Source organism: Symphalangus syndactylus, chromosome 5 (assembly GCF_028878055.3).
Source record: "Symphalangus syndactylus isolate Jambi chromosome 5, NHGRI_mSymSyn1-v2.1_pri, whole genome shotgun sequence".
NCBI classification, from domain to species: domain Eukaryota; kingdom Metazoa; phylum Chordata; class Mammalia; order Primates; family Hylobatidae; genus Symphalangus; species Symphalangus syndactylus.
In genome coordinates, this window is record NC_072427.2 from 42,495,340 (window position 1) to 42,516,272 (window position 20,933).

The following is a 20,933-nucleotide window of genomic DNA, read 5'->3' on the forward strand; positions in this document are numbered from 1 at the left end:
GTAGTAATTTAGGAACTTTTTTTCCTCTTAGAACTCAAGCAGTGTGGCATTGCTTCATAAACATCTTCAGCTTTTGTTGCCTCATGCCACAGATATTTATTCACGTTCTGCAAATTTGCTCAAAGAAAGTCCTTGGAATGGTAGTGTTGGAGAAAAATTAAGAGGTGAGTTTGGTATTTCATTTCAAATTTAATCAGTTGTTAAGAAGCAAGAACACTTGCCTTTCCAAAGTCTTAAGAGGGCCAGAAGCCTCTGACTGGAATAGGAATGGTCTTGAATTTCCTTTCTATTGCAGATTCCTTTAGTCTTGGTTTGGGGGTAGTGTTAGCAGTGATTGATCTTAAAAAGAGTCTACTTGGCATGACAGAGGCCTAATTGAAAGGCACTGGATGATATAAACTCAAAAAATATTAATTTTAGTCCTTTAGGTATATACCCAGTAATGGGATGGCTGGGTCAAATGGTATTTCTAGTTCTAGATCCCTGAGGAATCGCCACACTGACTTCCACAATGGTTGAACTAGTTTACAGTCCCACCAACAGTGTAAAAGTGTTCCTATTTCTCCACATCCTCTCCAGCACCTGTTGTTTCCTGATTTTTTAATGATGGCCATTCTAACTGGTGTGAGATGGTATCTCACTGTGGTTTTGATTTGCATTTCTCTGATGGCCAGTGATGATGAGCATTTCTTCATGTGTTTTTTGGCTGCATAAATGTCTTCTTTTGAGAAGTGTCTGTTCATGTCCTCTGCCCACTTTTTGATGGGGTTGTTTGTTTTTTTCTTGTAAATTTGTTTGAGTTCATTGTAGATTCTGGATATTAGCCCTTTGTCAGATGAGTAGGTTGCAAAAATTTTCTCCCATTGTGTAGGTTGCCTGTTCACTCTGATGGTAGTTTCTTTTGCTGTGCAGAAGCTCTTTAGTTTAATGAGATCCCATTTGTCAATTTTGGCTTTTGTTGCCATTGCTTTTGGTGTTTTAGACATGAAGTCCTTGCCCACGCCTATGTCCTGAATGGTATTGCCTAGGTTTTCTTGTAGGATTTTAATGGTTTTAGGTCTAACATATAAGTCTTTAATCCATCTTGAATTAATTTTTGTATAAGGTGTAAGGAAGGGATCCAGTTGCAGCTTTCTACATATGGCTAGCCAGTTTTCCCAGCACCATTTATTAAATAGGGAATCCTTTCCCCATTTCTTGTTTTTGTCAGGTTTGTCAAAGATCAGATAGTTGTAGCTATGCGGCATCATTTCTGAGGGCTCTGTTCTGTTCCATTGATCTATGTCTCTGTTGTGGTACCAGTACCATGCTGTTTTGGTTACTGTAGCCTTGTAGTATAGTTTAAAGTCAGGTAGCGTGATGCCTCCAGCTTTGTTCTTTTGGCTTAGGATTGACTTGGCGATGCGGGCTCTTTTTTGGTTCCATATGAACTTTAAAGTAGTTTTTTCCAATTCTGTGAAGAAAGTCATTGGTAGCTTGATGGGGATGGCATTGAATGTATAAATTACCTTGGGCAGTATGGCCATTTTCACGATATTGATTCTTCCAACCCATGAGCATGGAATGTTCTTCCATTTGTTTGTATCCTCTTTTATTTCATTGAGCAGTGGTTTGTAGTTCTCCTTGAAGAGGTCCTTCACATCCCTTGTAAGTTGGATTCCTAGGTATTTGATTCTCTTTGAAGCAATTGTGAATGGGAGTTCACTCATGATTTGGCTCTCTGTTTGTCTGTTATTGGTGTACAAGAATGCTTGTGATTTTTGTACATTAATTTTGTATCCTGAGACTTTGCTGAAGTTGCTAATCAGCTTAAGGAGATTTTGGGCTGAGACAATGGGGTTTTCTAGATATACAATCATGTCATCTGCAAACAGGGACAATTTGACTTCCTCTTTTCCTAATTGAATACCCTTTATTTCCTTCTCCTGCCTGATTGCTCTGGCCAGAACTTCCAGCACTATGTTGAATAGGAGCGGTGAGAGAGGGCATCCCTGTCTTGTGCCAGTTTTCAGAGGGAATGCTTCCAGTTTTTGCCCATTCAGTATGATATTGGCTGTGGGTTTGTTGTAGATAGCTCTTATTATTTTGAGATACGTCCCATCAATACCTAATTTATTGAGAGTTTTTAGCATGAAGGGTTGTTGAATTTTGTCAAAGGCCTTTTCTGCATCTATTGAGATAATCATGTGGTTTTTGTCTTTGGTTCTGTTTATATGCTGGATTACATTTATTGATTTGCATATGTTGAACCAGCCTTGCATCCCAGGGATGAAGCCCACTTGATCATGGTGGATAAGCTTTTTGATGTGCATGCTGCTATAAGGACACATGCACACGTATGTTTATTGCGGCACTATTCACAATAGCAAAGAGTTGGAACCAACCCAAATGTCCAACAACGATAGACTGGATTAAGAAAATGTGGCACATATACACCATGGAATACTATGCAGCCATAAAAAATGATGAGTTCGTGTCCTTTGTAGGGACATGGATGAAACTGGAAAACATCATTCTCCGTAAACTATCGCAAGGACAAAAAACCAAACACCGCATGTTCTCACTCATAGGTGGGAATTGAACAATGAGAATTCATGGACACAGGAAGGGGAACATCACGCTCCGGGGACTGTTGTGGGGTGGTGGGAGGGGGGAGGGACAGCATTAGGAGATACACCTAATGCTAAATGACGAATTAATGGGTGCAGGAAATCAACATGGCACATGGATACATATGTAACAAACCTGCACATTGTGTACATGTACCCTAAAACCCTAAAGTATAATAAAAAAAAAAATGCAAAATTAAAAAAAAAATATTAATTCTAAATGGCAGAAAGTGAGATTTTTAAGTCTGCTCTTTTTTTTTTTTTTTTTTTTTTTTTTTTAAACCTGCTCTTTCTTTACCTTTCTCTTCAGCATTTACCATTTTTTCACTTTCCTTCTTGAAATTCTTTCTTTGGGCTTCTATGTAGTCACAGTCCTTTTTTCTCTCCTCTTCCTCTGAGTCCTCTTTTTCAGTGGGTTCCTATAGGCTCCTCTTCCTTGGACATGCCCTCTAATGTTGAGGATCCTCTGAATTTTGCCTTCTATCCTCTTTCCTCCTCCAGTGGTCTTATCTAGTCTCAGTGTCTTTAACAACCACGTACATATTAATGACTCCTGTATTTCCATCTAGCTGAGAACACCTTTCCTGAGTCCTAGAGCCTTTCTTTAATTGCCTACTGGGTGTCTTTTCTTGGTTATCCAAAAGACAACCAAAATTTAATGTTTATCTAAAACCAGCTGCCTCTGAAGTTCCCTCACTAAAAAAAGAAAGAAGGGAACACTGTGAAACTGAAAACATTCCTCATTAGATACGTCCATTTGGCTGTTCCACAGCAACTAAAATATGTTCAAACTGAGCTCGTTTCTGAATGGCCCTCTCTGCCCTGATATACAATGAAATATTGAAACAAAATTGATTTAAAACCAATATGGATTATAAAAACACATTATTTAAGGTGATCTCAATTTTTAAAAAAGCAAATTTTGTTTAAAAAATATGAAAGCATTCTCTCACTAGCAGGTAAGCACCAAGGGGACAGGAAGTTTTGACCACTTTCTTCATAGCTATATCCCTTTCACCTAGAACTGTGCCTGGTATGTCAATAAATATTTCTTGAGTAAATTATAAAATGAAGATAAATTAATGAATGAGAAATTCATAATGAATTTTAAGGAAAACAGTTTTAATCCTTTGAATTTGTTGGTATGGAGGATACATACGCTTTCCTGTAAAGTGTTTGTTGGCGGTAGTTTCTGAAAGTGGATAAGCACTGATAACTACATCAGCTACCGGGTAGGTGTTCAACAGAGAGTTATTGAATGAGTCTACTCTAGTTCCAAGCTAAAATAATATTTCTTAGGTTCCTTTTTTTAAAGTTCATTTGGAACAATTGTCCCATGTTTAATTTCTTGCCCTTCATAGATGTGATATACGTCTCAGCTGCTGGCAGTATGCTCTGCCAGATTGTTAATTCCCTGCTGTTACTCCCTGTGTCAGTGGCTCGGCCTTTATTGAGTTACCTCCTCGACTTGTTGCCACCTCTTGATTGCCTTAATAGACTCCTTCCAGCTGCTGATCTTTTAGAAGACCAGGAGTTACAGTGGCCTCTTCATGGTAAGTAAAGACAATAAAAGAGCAAATAATGCCTTTGAGAAAAGTTGTTCCTCTTGCACACATCACTGTGTTTTTCCATTGGGGTCTATCTATCCTAAGGCTATCAAAGGAATTTCATCACTGAAATCTTAAAAACTTTTCAAATTTAAGTAAGTCCTCTTATTTTATTGGAAAGAATCCTGGGCTGGAGCATAAAAGGAAAAGCATTGGGGTTGGAAAGATGACCTTGAGGGCCTATCTTATTTTAACATTATGCAGTTCAGTGATCAAGTGTCACTTAGTCCAAGTGTCAAATTTACAACCATATCAGGATGTTGATTAGGCTTTATATGGAGTTGTTCCAAGTTTATTCTTTCCTTTTTTTCTTTTTTTGAGATGGAGTCTCGCTCTGTTGCCCAGGCTGGAGTGCAGTGGCACGATCTTGCCTCATTGCAACCTCTGCCTCCTGGGTTCAAGCGATTCTCCTGCCTCAAGCCTCCTGAGTAGCTGGGATTACAGGCATGCACCACCACATCCAGCTAATTTTTGCAATTTTAGTAGAGACGGGGTTTCACCATGTTGGCCAGGCTGTTCTTGAACTCCTGACCTCGTGATCTGCCCACCTCAGCCTCCCAAAGTGCTGGGATTACAGACGGGAGCCACCGCGCCCGGCCAGTTTATTCTTTTCTAAAGCGTCTCAGAACTTGCTAAGATTCAGTCTATTTCTATCAGGTGAGTAAGGTGTCATTTTATTTTTTTCATCTGTGGTTATGACTGATATTTTTCTATAATTTTATTTTTTCATGCTATCCTCTCCTAGTTTTTACTACCAAAATTATACTAATCTCATAGCATGAACGCGGAACTTCCTTTTATTCCTGTTCACTGAAATAATTTGTGTAAGATAGGAGTTATCTCTTCCTGAAGTTTTAGAAGAATTTATCTATGAAACTATCTGGCCCTGGTGTTTTGTTTGTAGACAGACTCTGACAATTCTCATTCTTTAGTGATTAGTATTCCCTTCCATCTTATGTTTCTTCTCAAGTCCATTTTGGAAATATATATATATTTCTAGGAATGTTATTTTGTTGATTGTCAAATTTACTGGCATAAAGTTGTTTATAATGTTCATGGTTTTAAAAAATCTCTAGTATATCTATGGTTATTCTCTTTATTCCTATTTTTTGAATTTGTGCCATCTTTTTTTCTTGAGTAATTTTATTAATCGTTTATCCATTTTCCTTTTAGATAACTTATCCATTATCATTTCAAATAACTACTTTTTGGATTTTTCAATCTCTGTTTTTGTTTCATTGGTATGTGTTCCTTATAGCTGTCATTTCGTGAAGTCAAGAACTTTTAAAAACAAATGTACAATAAGAAAGCATGGATCTGGGCTGGGCATGATGGCTCATGCCTATAATCCCAGCACTTTGGGAGGCTGAGGCCGCCGGATCACCTGAGGTTAGGAGTACAAGACCAGCCTGGCCAACATAGCGAAACCCCATCTCTACTAAAAATACAAAAATTAGCCAGGCACTGTGGTGCACACCTATACTCCTGGCTACTTGGGAGGCTGAGACAGGAGAATCGCTTGAACCTGGGAGGCAGAGGTTTCAGTGACCCAAGATCATGCCACTGCACTCCAGCCTGGGTGACAGAACGAGACTCTGTCCGCTCCCCCCTACCCCCGCCCCCCAGAAAAAAAGAAAGCATGGGTCTGGATCTTAGTATTAAGACAATTCTGAATTCAAGACTTAAAAAGCATTAAACAATCTTGAATGTCATTTTAATGGATAAATTTGTGTGTTGATTTTGGAGGAATAAACTCAGAATACTCCCCAAAGATAGTGAATTTTGGTCTGGATAATGAAAAGTAGGAATATAATTGATTGGAATAATGTTGTCATATGTTGTTTTAATGTTTATCTTAAAATTAGTAACTTTACCAAAGAAAATTTTATTTGATAGCATAACTTCTCTGGATATTATTTTAAATCAGTCTGGTAAAGAGAAAAAATACAGAAAGTATTATAATTTGTGTTTCATCATAAAATATTTTGCATCAGTATCTTATTGCAGTACAGTAGGAGACTCTTAGAAATATTTTGAATCTTAAAAGTACCAGATAAAGACACAATAACTAATGATTTTGTCTTTAGGAGGGCCAGAACTAATCGATCCTGCTGGTCTGCCATTACCTCAGCCAGCTCAGTCTTGGGTATGGCTTGTGGATCTAGAAAGAACAATTGCTCTCCTTATTGGGCGGTGTCTTGGTGGCATGCTTCAGGGCTCCCCTGTGTCTCCAGAGGAACAGGACACTGCATATTGGATGAAAACGCCACTGTTCAGTGATGGTGTAGAAATGGACACTCCTCAGTTGGGTAATGTGCTTCTCTGCAGCATTTAAAATACATGCCTGTTTGTACCTCAGTTGGAGATTTCTCTCTTCTGAGTTTGCTAAATAGAGAACTGACAGGCACCAATTGCAACATTAGCAGTGTAGGGAATCTGGGGCTATGACTTGGAGCCCTAAGAAAAATGGTTAAATCCTGCAGCACGGTATGGTGAAAAGAGCCCCCAAAGGAAATATAAATTGTAGGTCTGGTCCTACTCTATCATATTTATCACTCATTTTGAGCAAGTCATCTAACTCAATGCTTCATCACTTATCTTCTGAAGCTTGGAGGTTATGAAACTGCTTCCCAGAATGTAAAGCACTGTGAGAGTACTTAACCATGGCTTATCAGTGCAGCACCCCTCAGATGTGAGTGGTGAATGGCAGCCTCTTTTCCTCGCAGCCTGTCTTGCTTTCATGCTGACATTATATTATGTCCTAATTTTTTCTTCGCCACTTAAAGTGCCTTTAGGATTTCCCTTCTGCATCATCTTCCATTTGTATATATTGTTGGCAGGCTAGTTCCTAGACTGAACATGAAGACTTATCTGGTACCCCACATAATCCGGTTGTTTTATCTAGAATTGGTCCTTTAATCTCTCTAGGCTTCTAATTTTGATTCTATAAAATAATGATTTGGATTAGACAGGCTACATGATATTATTAGATCTAAAATTTATTATTTCTCTGATAAGAGAAAGAGACTCAACATGTCCCTGAAGGAAAGTCTAAGAGAGACTGAGAGGAAAGAAGGAAAGAAGGAGAGCTGAAAAGAAAAGAAAAAACAAAACAAAATGAGAAAGATTATGCTTTGGGATTTGGAGGGTTGGAGAGTGGGAGTGAAGGAAGCAGTTGAGGATTTTCCTCCGTTTCCAAATATGAGTGTACATTCATCATTTCATTTATGAACCAGAAAGTGATTTTGGCCATGGCTGATGAATGTTGGACTGGTGTTTATGAAACATTTTGTTAAAGAAAGTAAAATTCTGGTTTTTCAAGGGGTATTTAACATGAAAAAGATAGTTCCACTGCTGTCAGTGTTTAACCTTGTGACAGTCCTAAAGGACCTCCTGAGAACAAAAGTATCTCTATCTCTACCCTCTTCATATTTCTGTTATATTTACTCAATTAAACTGGCCTTTAATATGAAGAAAATCAATTTCTGTTTAATGTTATTTTTCACTTTTTAAGTTACAAAATCATGAAACTATTAAAATTTTATTTTGTTTACTTGCATGTATTAGAAAAAGGTATTATCCTTTGTAAAATTATAAAAATACAATAATTCAGTTATACTATGGGTTAAATTGATTTTTGATACTAGCCCAAGAACCTCATCATCACTTAGAACATGGTTTTGTTTGTTTTTTAAATGTGAAATGAATTCTGAATGTCAAATGTCCCACTGAAAAGTTAGGAACCACTTGTACAAATATAAATATCAATTGAGAAATTGTTCATGGTATCTTTTACTTAAGTCTATTAAAAAATGGTCTAGTCGCTTTTTCAATGGTTCCTTGTTTCTCAAAGAGGATATCATTCCATTTTGAGCAAGATGGTTTTTTGTTATACAAGACTGTTGCATGTGTAGGACATTTAGTTTCTCTGGCCTCTGCCTGCCAAAACACCAGAGTTGTAGGGTATAGCTCAGAGGTAAAGCATTTGACTGCAAAATGCCAGAGTTTTTTTTGGAGTGTCACAATTGGTAGAGTGTCACATCCTTTTGGAGAATGTAAAAGGGTTGATACTACCTCCAACTGAAAAACATTAAAGGACTTTACCTTGGTAGCATCTACTTAAAATGGTTTAAAGTTTATCATTTCATAATCATTAAATAAATGTAAGATTTTATCTGTAGTACCAAAATTTATGATGTTAAAATTGGTAACGTGAGTATTTTTTTTAGATAAATGTATGAGTTGCCTGTTAGAAGTAGCACTTTCTGGAAATGAAGAACAGAAGCCTTTTGATTATAAATTGCGGCCTGAAATTGCTGTCTATGTAGACTTGGCATTGGGTTGTTCTAAAGAGCCTGCCCGAAGCCTTTGGATCAGCATGCAGGACTATGCTGTTAGTAAAGGTAAGATAAAGAAGATAAAGGGAGTAAATTTGTAGTTAGCTCATAATGCTCGCAAATATATATGCAATATATATAAGTGAAAGTCATAGGGATCACCCTTTTTTTAAATAGGAAAAGGTGTTAACATTTTTAAACAATTTGTTTTTCCCTTTGTGGAAAATAGTGTAACTATTTTTTATATACATGTATTCCACTTAAACCTACTGTGTGAAAATTGAGATTTATGTAATACATTTATAGGTAATCATTTTACTAAAGTATAGTAGTCTCCCCATATCCGCGGGTGATGTGTTCCAAGACTCCCAGTAGATTGCCCGAAACCACAGGTAGTACCGTATCCTATATACATTACGTTTTTTTCCTGTGTGTACATACTTGCCCATGGTAAAGTTTAATTTATAAATTAGGCATAGTAAGACATTAACAACAGCAATAATAAAATAGAACAATTACAATAATATGCTAACTGAATCACTACTCTTGCATTTTGGGGCCAGTATTAAGTAAAATAAGGGTTGCTTGAACACAAGCACCGTGATACTGCAGCAGTAGATCGTATAACCAAGAGGGTTAGTAAGTGACTTCATGAGATTTGATCATACTACTCAGAAGGGCATGCAATTTAAAAGTTATGAACTGTTTATTTCTGGAATTTTCCATTTAATATTTTTGGACCACAGTTGACCGCAAGTAACTGAAACCATGAAAAGCACGATCGTGGATAAGGGAGACTATTGTATTCCATGCTATGTAAATGGATCTATTTTAAGAGTCTGTTTAACGATTATCTTCCCTTTGCAAGCCCTAGTTTAATTAATGACTGAAAGGATGTGTACTTAGAAGTCTAAGCTATAGGTGCGGTCAGTATTTCTTCATCTATAAAACATGTTGCCTACTCTAGAGTGCTGGTGAAGATTCCAGTTTGAGATAAGATATACTATTAAGTACCGTGGCAAAGTACTATGCAAGTTTATGGTGGTATTTCAGTTTCTAATATTATTTGATTAAGAAAATTAATTTTATAGGCTGGGCACAGTGGCTCACGCCTGTAATCTCAGCACTTTGGGAGGCTGAGGTGGGAGGTATCACTTGAGGCCAGGAGTTCGAGACCAGCCTGGCCAACATGGCAAAACCCTGTCTCTACTAAAAATACAAAAAAAATTAGCTGGTCATGGTGGCGTGTGCCTGTAATCCCAGCTACTTGGGAGGCTAAAGCACAACAATCACTTGAACCCAGGAGGCGGAGGTTGCAGTGAGTTGAGATTGCACCACTGCATTCCAACCTGAGTGACAGAGTGAGACTGTCTCAAAAAACAAGCAACAACAACAAAGAAAATTAATTTTATGTACATATTTTCAAAGACTGTACCTGATTTCTTTTTAGCTCCTTTGTTTTTTTAACAATGATCGGGATTGTTCAGAATCACCTATCTCTAGTTTTCTTTCTCTGTGTCATTCTCTTATCCCGTCATTAATTTTGTCCATTTTTTTTGGATTTTCTTTCTTGTGTGATCAAAATGGCAAAAATAAATACATTTTTACTTTTTATTGGCCTTTATTTTTTATAAAGAAAATGAAATGAGATACATATTATTCAGATCTACCAATAAGATGACACCTTTGAACGTTTAATCTCATCTGTTTTTTTGTTTGTTTTTTTTGAGACAGTCTCCTCTTGTCACCCAGGCTGGAGTGCAGTGGCATGATCCCAGCTCACTGCAACCTCTGCCTTCCGAGTTCAAGTGATTCTCCTGCCTCAGCCTCCCGAGTAGCTGGGATTACAGGCATGCACCACCACACCCAGCTAATTTTTGTATTTTTAGTAGAGATGGGGTTTATGCCATGTTGGCCATGGCTGGTCTCGAACTCGTGACCTCAGGTGATCCATCCGCCTCAGCCTCCCAAAGTGCTGGGACTACAGGTGTGAGCCATGGCGCCTGGCCCCATTTTGTTTCTTAATCATTTATTCATTCATTCTGTTGTGGTGACTCCTACCAGAGGTGAAATAGTAATGAGGAAGAAAAAAGTTTACTTTCTAAGATGTATTTTCTGATATTTCATATTTGTAACATTTGCTTGGGATATGCAGTTAGGTTTTCTATACCACATTAACACTTACTACCTTGCACTGAGAACTAAAAAAAAACTAGATATAAGGTGAATAAAAACTTGTTGTATGGGTCTGTTTGTTGTATTGCTTATACACTGTAAGCATAGACTTTATTCCTGAGTAGTGGAAACATTCTTTGTTGTTTGGTATGAAATGAACATAACTTTAATGAAGGTGTTTTAAAGGAACCCATTATTTTAAAAATGGCACAGGAGAGTAATACCTGCTAAATTTAAAACACAACAAAGAGTGTTACTTTAGTTTGCTTTTAAAATTGAATATTAGGTTCCTTGAAATGGAGTCTTGTTGGATTTTTTAGTCATAGCAGTTCTCAGATTAGCAAGCAATTCCATGGAATGGATGATTTCTTAAGAGCCTGATGAGGAAAAAATTTGTACATTATACAGACTGTGATTCTAAGATTCTCTGTGGGCTGTAAGATTTTCTTAAAATCTGGCATATTTGTCCTTGTCAATTTTTTTTACTGATAAAGCAGGATAAGTCTGAACTTAAATTTCTGACTTAGGCATACTGAAATGAAAACCAGCATATAACATTTTTATCTCTGGAGATGAGAGTTTTAAGAAGGAATTAAGAACCAAAATTAATTTGAGGCTAAAAATTTTTCAAGCGCATTTTTTGTTGGTTTTGTTTTGTTTATAAGTAGCCCAGACATTTAGCAAATCTGTCAAATGAACAGAGACTAGCAGTCCCTCTGGGAGCAGAGTGGACAATAACTCTCCCACCCCCATTTGAAATCTACTGAATATACTACATTGTTAAAATACAATACTGGTGTGCCAACATAGAATTAAAGAATGGGAAGAGGCCGAGTGTGGTAGCTCATGCCTGTAGCTCTAGCTACTTAGGAGGCTGAGGTGGGAGGATCGCCTGAGCCCAGGGGTTTGAGACTGCAGTGAGCTATATAGCCACCACTGCACTCTAGCCTGGACAACAGAGTGAGACCCTGTCTCTTAAAAAAAAAAAAAAAAAAAAAAAGAATGGGAAGAAAAAGCACCTGACTAGTCCTCATCATCTAATGTTGTGATTTGGGTTTTCAACTACATGTCTTCATTTCTGTTTGAAGAAATGTTGTTTCATTTCTTACCCACTTAAATGTACTTGTATTCACAGTATATACTTTCGTGGCGTCAAATACCAGATACATGTATACATGACTAGTTTACTCACTATCTTCTCTAGAATGTCTAATGGAGAGTATTCAAAACTAGGCTCCTGATTCCAGCTCCCTACCCTCCAAACTGTTCCTGTGGTCTTTCTTTCTCAGTAAATGCCAACTACATTTTAAATACATTTAGAATTACCTTTGACTTCTCTCATATTCTCACATCACAGATCTGATCTATCAACAAGTCCTGTCAATTCCACCTTCAAAATGCATGTGGACTCTCCAGCCACTTGTCATTACCTTCGCTGCTTTTACGTTTTTCTGAGCCATCATCATTTCTCACTTGAATTACTGCAATAATTACTTCTGCTGTTGCTGTCCCTATAAGTCAGTTCTCCACTCAGCAGAGCGAGCTTTCAAAAATACAAGTCAGATCATGTTGTATCTCGGTTCAAAGCCTTCTAATGCTGCTTCTCATTTTTCTCAGAGTAAAACCTGGAGGACTTGTACTGGCCTGCAAGGCCATTGGGATCTGGTCCCCAGCCAGCTCTCTGATGTCTTCTACCCATTCCGTGCATGCATGGTTTGCCTCAGCCACACTGGCCTCCTTGAACCCATCCCAGATCCTCTGCACTAGCTTTTTCTGAGGGGACCCATTTTCACAAGCGTCTTCCACCACTTCATTTAGATCTCTGCTCAAATGTAACCTCATCAGAAACTTTCCCAGACCACCTTATATAAAGTAGTAATCCCACATATACAGTACTCCCTGTCTCCTTAGCCTGCTTTATTTTCCCTCATAGCACTTACTTGTCACTTAATGTTTTCTTTTTAATTTTCTCTCCTGCCCCCCTCCTCCTAACAAGAATATGAGCTTTGTTAGATCCGGGATTTAGTTTTGTTCACTGCTGTATCCACAGTGCTTGGAACAGTAAGTGGGATCTAATGAGGTGCATTTGTTAAGTAACTGTTTAGAAAGATGATAAAATTCAGGTGTTGGATGACTAAAGCTATAAAAATTACCTCTGAACTGTTTTCTGAGCCCTTTTAAATGTCAATGCATCATTTTTATTTTCAGATTGGGACAGTGCAACTTTAAGTAATGAGTCACTCTTGGACACTGTGTCTAGATTTGTTCTTGCAGCTCTTCTGAAGCACACAAATTTACTTAGTCAAGCATGTGGAGAAAGCCGGCAAGTAACTTAAAACTATCCTCAGACAAATATTTGCTCTTATGATGTTAGAAATTAGGTAACTTTTCTATTTTGGTTCTTCATTTAGATATCAACCTGGTAAACACTTATCAGAAGTGTACCGTTGTGTATACAAAGTTCGAAGTCGTTTACTTGCTTGCAAGAACCTTGAACTTATTCAAACAAGGTCATCATCACGGGACAGATGGGTAAAGTTTGAAATCAGTTAATTTCTGTGTTTTTCTGCAAGCTGTGAGAGCTAGCTCTAAATTGGTTTATGTGAGAAAAAAATGTACCTTGGTTATTGCATATGTTCAATACATGTTGAGTAGTTCTTTTTCTAGTAGAAAAAAAAAGGAAAAGATTTGAGATTTACTTAACTTCACATTTACCAAGTGTGATATGGGTTCTAAGAAACTTTAGTTGGCTGCATAAATATTAGTAACAAATTGAATGATTCAAATCATAGGAATTGTTATTTCTGTCTTTGTGCTGATCAGGCCACATTTGAATTATCCTGTTTAATTTGGGGTGCCATAATTTATGAGGGACATTAAGAAATACTTTGGATTGATAAAGTCCAAAAATTATGTCATACAAGGACTAGAAAGTATCAAAAATGTTCAGCTTAGAGAAGTGAAAACCAAGGAGGGGGTTGTATGTGTGTGTGTGTGTGTGTGTGTCACATAATAGCTGCCTTAAAAATACTTAAAAAAGAGCTTCTCTGTAAGAGAGGAAATAAATGTGTTCCTTGTTCTGGAGGACACAACTAGGACCAAAGGGTAACCATCAAATGGGGAATCATTTTAGCTGAATATTAGGAAAATAGGCCTTCTGATGATTAGAGTTGTCTACCATTGGAAATGAAGATTGAAACTACTTATTTTTTATTTTATTTTTGAGACAGTCTCACTCTGTCACCCAGGCTGGAGTGCAGTGGCACGATCTTGGCTCACTGCAGCCTCCACCACCCAGGTTCAAGTGATTCTCCTGCCTCAGCCTCCCAAGTAGCTGGGATTACAGGCATGCACCACCACGCCCTGCTAATTTTCTGTATTTTTAGTAGACATGGGGTTTCACCGTGTTGACCAGGCTGGTTTTGAACTCCTCAAGTGAGGAGTTTGAACACCTCAAGTGATCCACCCGCCTCGGCCTCCCAAAGTGCTAGGATTATAGGCATGAGCCACCTCACCTGGCCGAAACTACTTATTAAGAACAGTCCAGAAGTAATTCTTGCAGCAAAAAGGAGATAATTTCTAAAGTGCTTGGTAATCTTGTTAACATGATCATAAAATTATAAATGCAAGCCTGGATAATAAAACATAATCTTTGTAGTGCTTACTTTGAAACTTAACTAATCAGATGCTTTGCGCTCCATTATTTAGTCCTTAGATTTAAAAAAACAAACTCTGTCTCTCCGTTTGTAGACTTTTGGCATATACTGACTTAGTGTTTGTGGATCTGTTTGTTGGTGACCTTGAAAGTCCATGAAATGTATTAGCTTGCCATGTTGTTGAGGCTCAGATTTGAAACTCATATATGGGGATAAATGACATGTACTGTGTGAGTCTGACTAAGTATCCCCATCTCTGTAAAACTCTTAAGTTATTTAATGGTCATGAGTCACAGGTAACTTTTATGATGGATCTGATGTTATAATTAAAATTTTTCATTTGTGTTTTATATTGAATGGTATTTATGACTGTCTGAGTATCTGTTTTAAGGATTCTTTCCTTTGTCTAGAGACTGCTAGGTAGTAACCACTGTGGGAAATCAAGTCAACATTGTCCTCAGCAGATTTCTAATTTTTGGTTTGTTCAGGGGCAAAGTTAAAGAAAAAAAATTAAAACCAATGCTGTTTTAAATTTAGAATTATTAAACATTTATGCAGAGTAATAGTAACATAAACAACTTGAAGAAAATGGAATGGAATCAAAATTCTCTGCTTGAATTACCTCTTATGCTTGGTATCATGTTCATCACAACTTACTAAGTTGTAGCTCTGTAGGAATTTATAGCTGAATAGCAATATAGATATGAATAAATTTACAGCATGACATTTTAATCAAAATAATGAGGAAGGAAGAGCATATATGTGTCTGTATGTATTTTGTATACATACATTATTTCTAATCTTTAAGATTTATCTAGTGTATCTTTTGGGTTTTTGTAGTAAAGTTCATGTGTTATTACTGATATCAACAATATTTTCCATGATAAAAAATTAAAGGTTTTTTAAAGTTTTAAAAACATTTTGGAAAAAATGTATTTAGTGTAGCTTCTGATAATTTCTTTAAGATATCAGAAAACCAGGACTCTGCAGATGTTGATCCTCAGGAGCATTCATTTACTCGAACTATTGATGAAGAAGCTGAAATGGAAGAACAGGCTGAGAGAGACCGGGAAGAGGGGCATCCGGAGCCAGAGGATGAAGAGGAGGAACGGGAACATGAAGTGATGACAGCTGGCAGTGAGTATACCCTTCTTACTTTCTAGATACAAACTGTGGCATGCTTTCTGATAGGGGAACTAACTTGAAAGAGAAAGGCAAAGTTTCTCCATAGTTTTTCTAAAAGGACTTTATATTGTGCTGGTGATCTCAATTTGTATTAGCTGACATTTCAGGGGCTCCTACAACTGTGCTAGTACTATTCCGATGCTTTTGGATTACATATTCAGGGCTGAGAAGCTCTGGAAGCAGGAATGTCAGTACCTGCTTCACTGAGCCTCATGCATGAAATAAAACTCATGAGTCATCGGATAGGGCCATTCAAAATATGTCCTCTGGGGCAACAAGTTGTCCACCAGCCTCGAAGACCTCTGAGCGGTGAGGAAGAGAGCCCCTTTCTATGCCTATTAGGAGAGCCATATTGTTTTCCATGTGTGGAACTTTCAAAATTATAAATTTCACCCACTGACTACACTACTGTTTCGATAGGGAGCAAGAATATACATGAGACTGCTATTGACTGGGTGCATAAAATTTTTCATACCTTAGTATTCCAAGGCTACAGATAGTTTTTAAAGGTAATTATTTATATGTTTAAAGAGAAGTGTCAAAGCTTTTAAAACATTTATTAGTATCTTTTGAGTGATTTGGCTATTTCCAGTTAAAGTGTGCATTCAATCTGTACCCTAAAACATTATGATCAGCAATGCCTTTGGTTTTGAGATTGTCTGTATCTGTCAATTAACTTGGCACTTACTTTATTATCAACTTATTTGTGTTCTGCATACTTCTAAAAATGATTTTTGAGGGGGCTTGAAACAAGATTAAACATGATTTAAATAAAAGGAAAAAGATCCAAATGGAGTAAAGGGAGTTGGAGATGGGGAAGGAAAATAATTGTATTTTAAAAACCTAGGCTGAGGGAACTTTTACACTTGAATATAAACTTAGTTTAGAAATTCCTGGAAGCAGACTGAAGGTGAAAATATAGTAAAGTATAACCCTCAATTACAATAAAAGAATGATAGTCATCTGGGAACTAATACTTTTTAAACTAGCTATGCTTTTAGAGCACCTATATATGCCAGGCACTGGTCAAGTTCTTCACATAGATTAGCTCATTATCATAACTGTCTAAAGTTCTAGTACTACCTCATTCTAAAGATGGATGAATTAAGGTTTAAGGATGCAAAATTGTATGACTTAGGCCACAGTTAGTAGCAGCTAGAATTAGAACCAGGTCTGCCCCAAACACCAATGACCATTCTCTTAACCACTTTAATTGATTTCTAGCTCTGGACTCAGAGGGCTTATTGCTTTGATTTTTGTGGAAATAAGGGACTTTTAATAGCATAACGAAAATATTGTCACAATTTTATAAAATATACAGATCAATTTTTAAAGTTTGTACTTCCATATTAACTGATGAATTTAGTATTTTACCAACTTTTTTGGCCTGGTTTCCCATTAAGAATAATTTGATTTTAATAATTCTGTGAAACAAGCATTATCTCTGTTTCTCAGTTGAGGAAACTAAGGCTCAGGGAGGTTCAACATGTTACATAACATCACACAGCCAGTAAATCATCTGTCCTCATACCCGTCATAACAAATGGCCTTTCTAATGGCATCAATATTATACCCCATTGAGATTACGCTATATGATGTGCTTATTAATACTTAGTTCTAAACACTCAAAACTTTGAATTTCAAGTTAAATCCATTACAATTTGCATTATCAAGAACCTTCTTGAAAGTAGCATTAAATTCTTCATGCTGAAATAGTGTCTGTCACCTTGGTAAAATTCCTTGGCAGTGGCAAACTCACAGAGTCCTTTAAAAGATCATGGTAATAACATAAACTGGGAGTTGTGTTTTAATAAAACTAGTGCTAGGATACCCCACAAAAAAAAAAAAAAAAAAAAAAAAAAGAACCGTTTTTGGGCCATGCGTGGTGGCTCACGCCTGTAATCCCAGCACTTTGGGAGGCCGAGGCAGGTGGATCAAGAGGTCAGGAGTTCGAGACCAGACTGGCCAACATGGTGAAACCCCGTCTCTACTAAAGATACAAAAAATTAGCCGGGCGTGGTGGCTCGTGTCTGTAATACCAGCTACTCAGGAGGCTGAGGCAGGAGAATCGCTTGAACCTGGGGGCGGAGGTTGCAGTCAGCTGAGATCGTGCCACTGCACTCCAGCCTGGGCGACAGAGTGAGACTCCATCTTCAAAAAAAAAAAAAAAAAACAGAAAAAGGAAAAAAAGAAGAATACTGTCTTCACTCCAAATTTGTGCAAAAAATTTCTTTTCTAATGTGGAATATCTACCACTGCATCAGAACCTTGTTAACTCCACTGATGGAAAGGCTGGCGTCAGATGGGTATTCCTGGTGATGCCATCTCACTCTGGAGGCAATCTTGCCCCATATATTAAAACTAAATTCTGTTTCAGCAAAGACCTTTAGTGACAGTGCTTATTTAATGTGTTTAAGGTACAGCAAAGTGTGGATGTTAGGGATTATATGGACTTTGGAAGGGGAAAGAGGATTTTTTGTTGTAACTAATATAACTTAAATTTTGTCCGGTTTTTTTTTCTTTTGAAACTTCACATTTTTCATACCAAGCTTGTGAACGTTTTAGAAATAAGCAGTTATTTTTACCTAACCTTGTGCTTCACAGGCTTTTGTGGGTTTCAAAATCAGCTGAAGGGCCTTTAAAACACAGATTGCTGGGTCCCCCTCCTAGAGGTTCTGATTCAGAAGGTCTGGAGTGGGCCTGATAATTTGCATTTCTAACCAGATGATGTGGGTACTGCTGGTCTGGGACCATATGTTGAAAATAACTGATCTAATTCATTAATAACATTTGAAATGTGATTACATTAAAATTCTATAAAGGCAGATTAGTACTTCCTAATGTAATTTTTATGAAAATACAGTATTTTAATATATTTTAAATGTAATTTTTAACTAAGTTAACTATGTTGTATATAATGTCTAAAAAATAATTTTTCCCTCTTTCAGTAAGTTTTTGGTCCAAACTTTTTGACTATTTTTATTGTTATTTTCTTTGCTTTTCTCTCCCCATGTGTTAAGACCTTGTTTTTGTGTTGCATGTTACAGAAATCTTTCAGTGTTTCCTCTCAGCACGTGAAGTAGCTCGTAGCCGAGACCGAGATAGAATGAACAGTGGGGCAGGGTCTGGGGCTCGAGCTGATGATCCACCTCCTCAGTCTCAGCAAGAGCGAAGGGTCAGCACAGACCTTCCTGAGGGTCAGGATGTGTACACTGCTGCATGCAACTCCGTGATCCATCGGTGTGCCCTGTTAATATTAGGAGTAAGTCCTGTGATAGATGAGCTTCAGAAGCGAAGAGAAGAAGGACAGTTGCAGCAACCTTCAACAAGTGCCTCTGAAGGGGGTGGACTTATGACCAGGTGGGACTGACTAGACACTGAAAACATGACCTACTCACTTCCCTTTGTTACTTTATGCACTGAAATGGTTTGTTTCCAAAGTTACAGTGTTCTGATGTTAACATAGACATGAAAGAAGAAATGCAAATTGACTAGGATGAATTTAAAGTAAATACTGATACTGATTCAGCATGGGCTATAAATTTCTGATTGAATGAGGAGGCACAGTTTTTCATATATATAAACAACAGCAGTGAAAAAGCATGTGAAGTTACTTGCATCGCTCTGTAGTTTAGTGACATGCAAATTATTTTGAGAAGGGCTTTGTGCTCAGACAAGAGTCAGGATTTCCTGTCAACTGACATTACTCCTCACTGTGTGTGTATATTATCTCTGTGCTCCAATTCCATTCAATTTTATGTTCACTAACAGTCCTAAATCAAAAAACTTTTTTTTTTTGTACATGTGAGACAGGAGTGAAAGTCTTACTGCAGAGAGCCGGCTAGTCCACGCAAGTCCAAATTATAGACTGATCAAATCGAGGAGTGAATCTGATTTGTCTCAGCCTGAATCAGATGAAGAGGGTTATGCACTGGTAGGTATACCCAGATTCAGTAAAGAAAGATTTTTGTTTTCAAGGTATAGATACATAAGGCTTTGGTTAGAGTAAGTAATATGTTTTGTTTTAGACATATAAAAACTTTTTTCAAAAAGAACTTTAAGAGAAATAACTATATTGCATATATGTTTACCACATATGTGTTAATGGTTTCAATCTCTTGTTCTGACTTCTTTTTAAACTCTAAATTCATATATCTGACTCTTTGATGGACATTCCACCCGAATGAGTTGGGTTACCCCAGTCTTAACCCATCTACAAGTGAACTCGTCTCTCTCCAAACCTGTTTCTCTGTTATTCCCTATTTTAGTAGGTGGTACATTAACTATCCAAGCGAGAAACTTGGGATCATCCTTGACTCTTCTTTTTCTTGTCTCCTGATCCCTTTATTCTCCACCCCTTCCCAATCCAGTTAAGTCATAAAAATTTTACCGTTAATGTGTCTCCAATGTCCTCTCCTCTCCCTTTCCTTCTGTCACTGCTCTGTTTAAACTTTCTCTTTTGAGTGGATGTGTGCAGAAGCCTTCAAACTGGTTGCCTCACTTCTTGCCTTGTGCCCACCTTCCACATTTCACTAGACTAATATATCTAAAGTACAGATCTGTTTATACCTCCTCTACTCAAAATCTTTTAACAGCTCTGTTAACTATCAAAAAAGCCTCAGAACCTGGACTGCAGGCATTTAGGGTAAAGATAAATAAGATGCTAATTTATATAAAAAGGAAGTAAGGTAAAGGTATGCTACAGTGTCACTGGTAAAATATAAAGCGAAAACTATTTAGAGGATTGCTTCTACTTGAGGAACTTTGGACTTGGAGTTAATTGATAGCTAGGTTTTCAATTTGGTTGCTCCTCTGCCTTGTGTGTGATTCTATATGTGCTATGACCTCCCTGGGCTTTAGTGTCTTATGTGTGATACGAAGATGGTAGTGCCTGTTGTGTATATGGTGATGTGTCAGACTTGGCTTCTGGTCTCGATTCTAGTGTTAAAGAGCTGTGGGATCTTGGTCATATCATGTGACAGCTCATAGAGAAATGCTAGCGTTTGAGATGGACTTATCTATAAGCTCCATGTTTAATTCTGAAATTCCTCTATTGTGTGAACTGAGATAAGAGATATGAAAATATTTTTGAAAAAGTATAAAGTGCTGCATAAAGAATAAGTTATTGTTTTAAAAAAGCTTCCATAAAGGATTCCTCATCTAAGGAAAGTTGAACAGTGTCTTTATGTTTCATTGTATCGTGACATTTTGCTTATACTTCCTCCTTTTCTCCTTCATCTGCATTAATATCTCTGTGCTTCCACTTCACACTCCCAGTCTTATAGTCTAGTGAGATTCCTGTGCTCATTTATTTCTCTGTCAATTAATTTTTTAAATCTGATCAATCTGACTCATTATCTAGTC

The 20,933-nt window shown here is 37.3% G+C and overlaps 1 protein-coding gene across 19 annotated transcripts in view; it reads left to right on the forward strand.

Annotated features, from left to right (window-relative positions):
* Positions 1 to 20,933, forward strand: part of HERC1 (HECT and RLD domain containing E3 ubiquitin protein ligase family member 1) — a 254,678-nt gene that overhangs the window by 115,796 nt on the left and 117,949 nt on the right. For 12 of the 19 annotated variants that reach the window (XM_055278203.2, XM_055278204.2, XM_063638844.1 and 9 more), the window contains exons 16-24: positions 32 to 164; positions 3,971 to 4,162; positions 6,304 to 6,525; positions 8,446 to 8,619; positions 12,937 to 13,051; positions 13,140 to 13,260; positions 15,350 to 15,521; positions 18,590 to 18,929; positions 19,383 to 19,503. In XM_055278203.2, coding sequence (XP_055134178.2) covers positions 32 to 164; positions 3,971 to 4,162; positions 6,304 to 6,525; positions 8,446 to 8,619; positions 12,937 to 13,051; positions 13,140 to 13,260; positions 15,350 to 15,521; positions 18,590 to 18,929; positions 19,383 to 19,503 — 1,590 coding nt within the window. The remainder of the gene's footprint in view (positions 1 to 31; positions 165 to 3,970; positions 4,163 to 6,303; positions 6,526 to 8,445; positions 8,620 to 12,936; positions 13,052 to 13,139; positions 13,261 to 15,349; positions 15,522 to 18,589; positions 18,930 to 19,382; positions 19,504 to 20,933) is intronic. The other 7 variants (XM_063638840.1, XM_063638842.1, XM_055278209.2 and 4 more) reach the window with 1 other exon arrangement.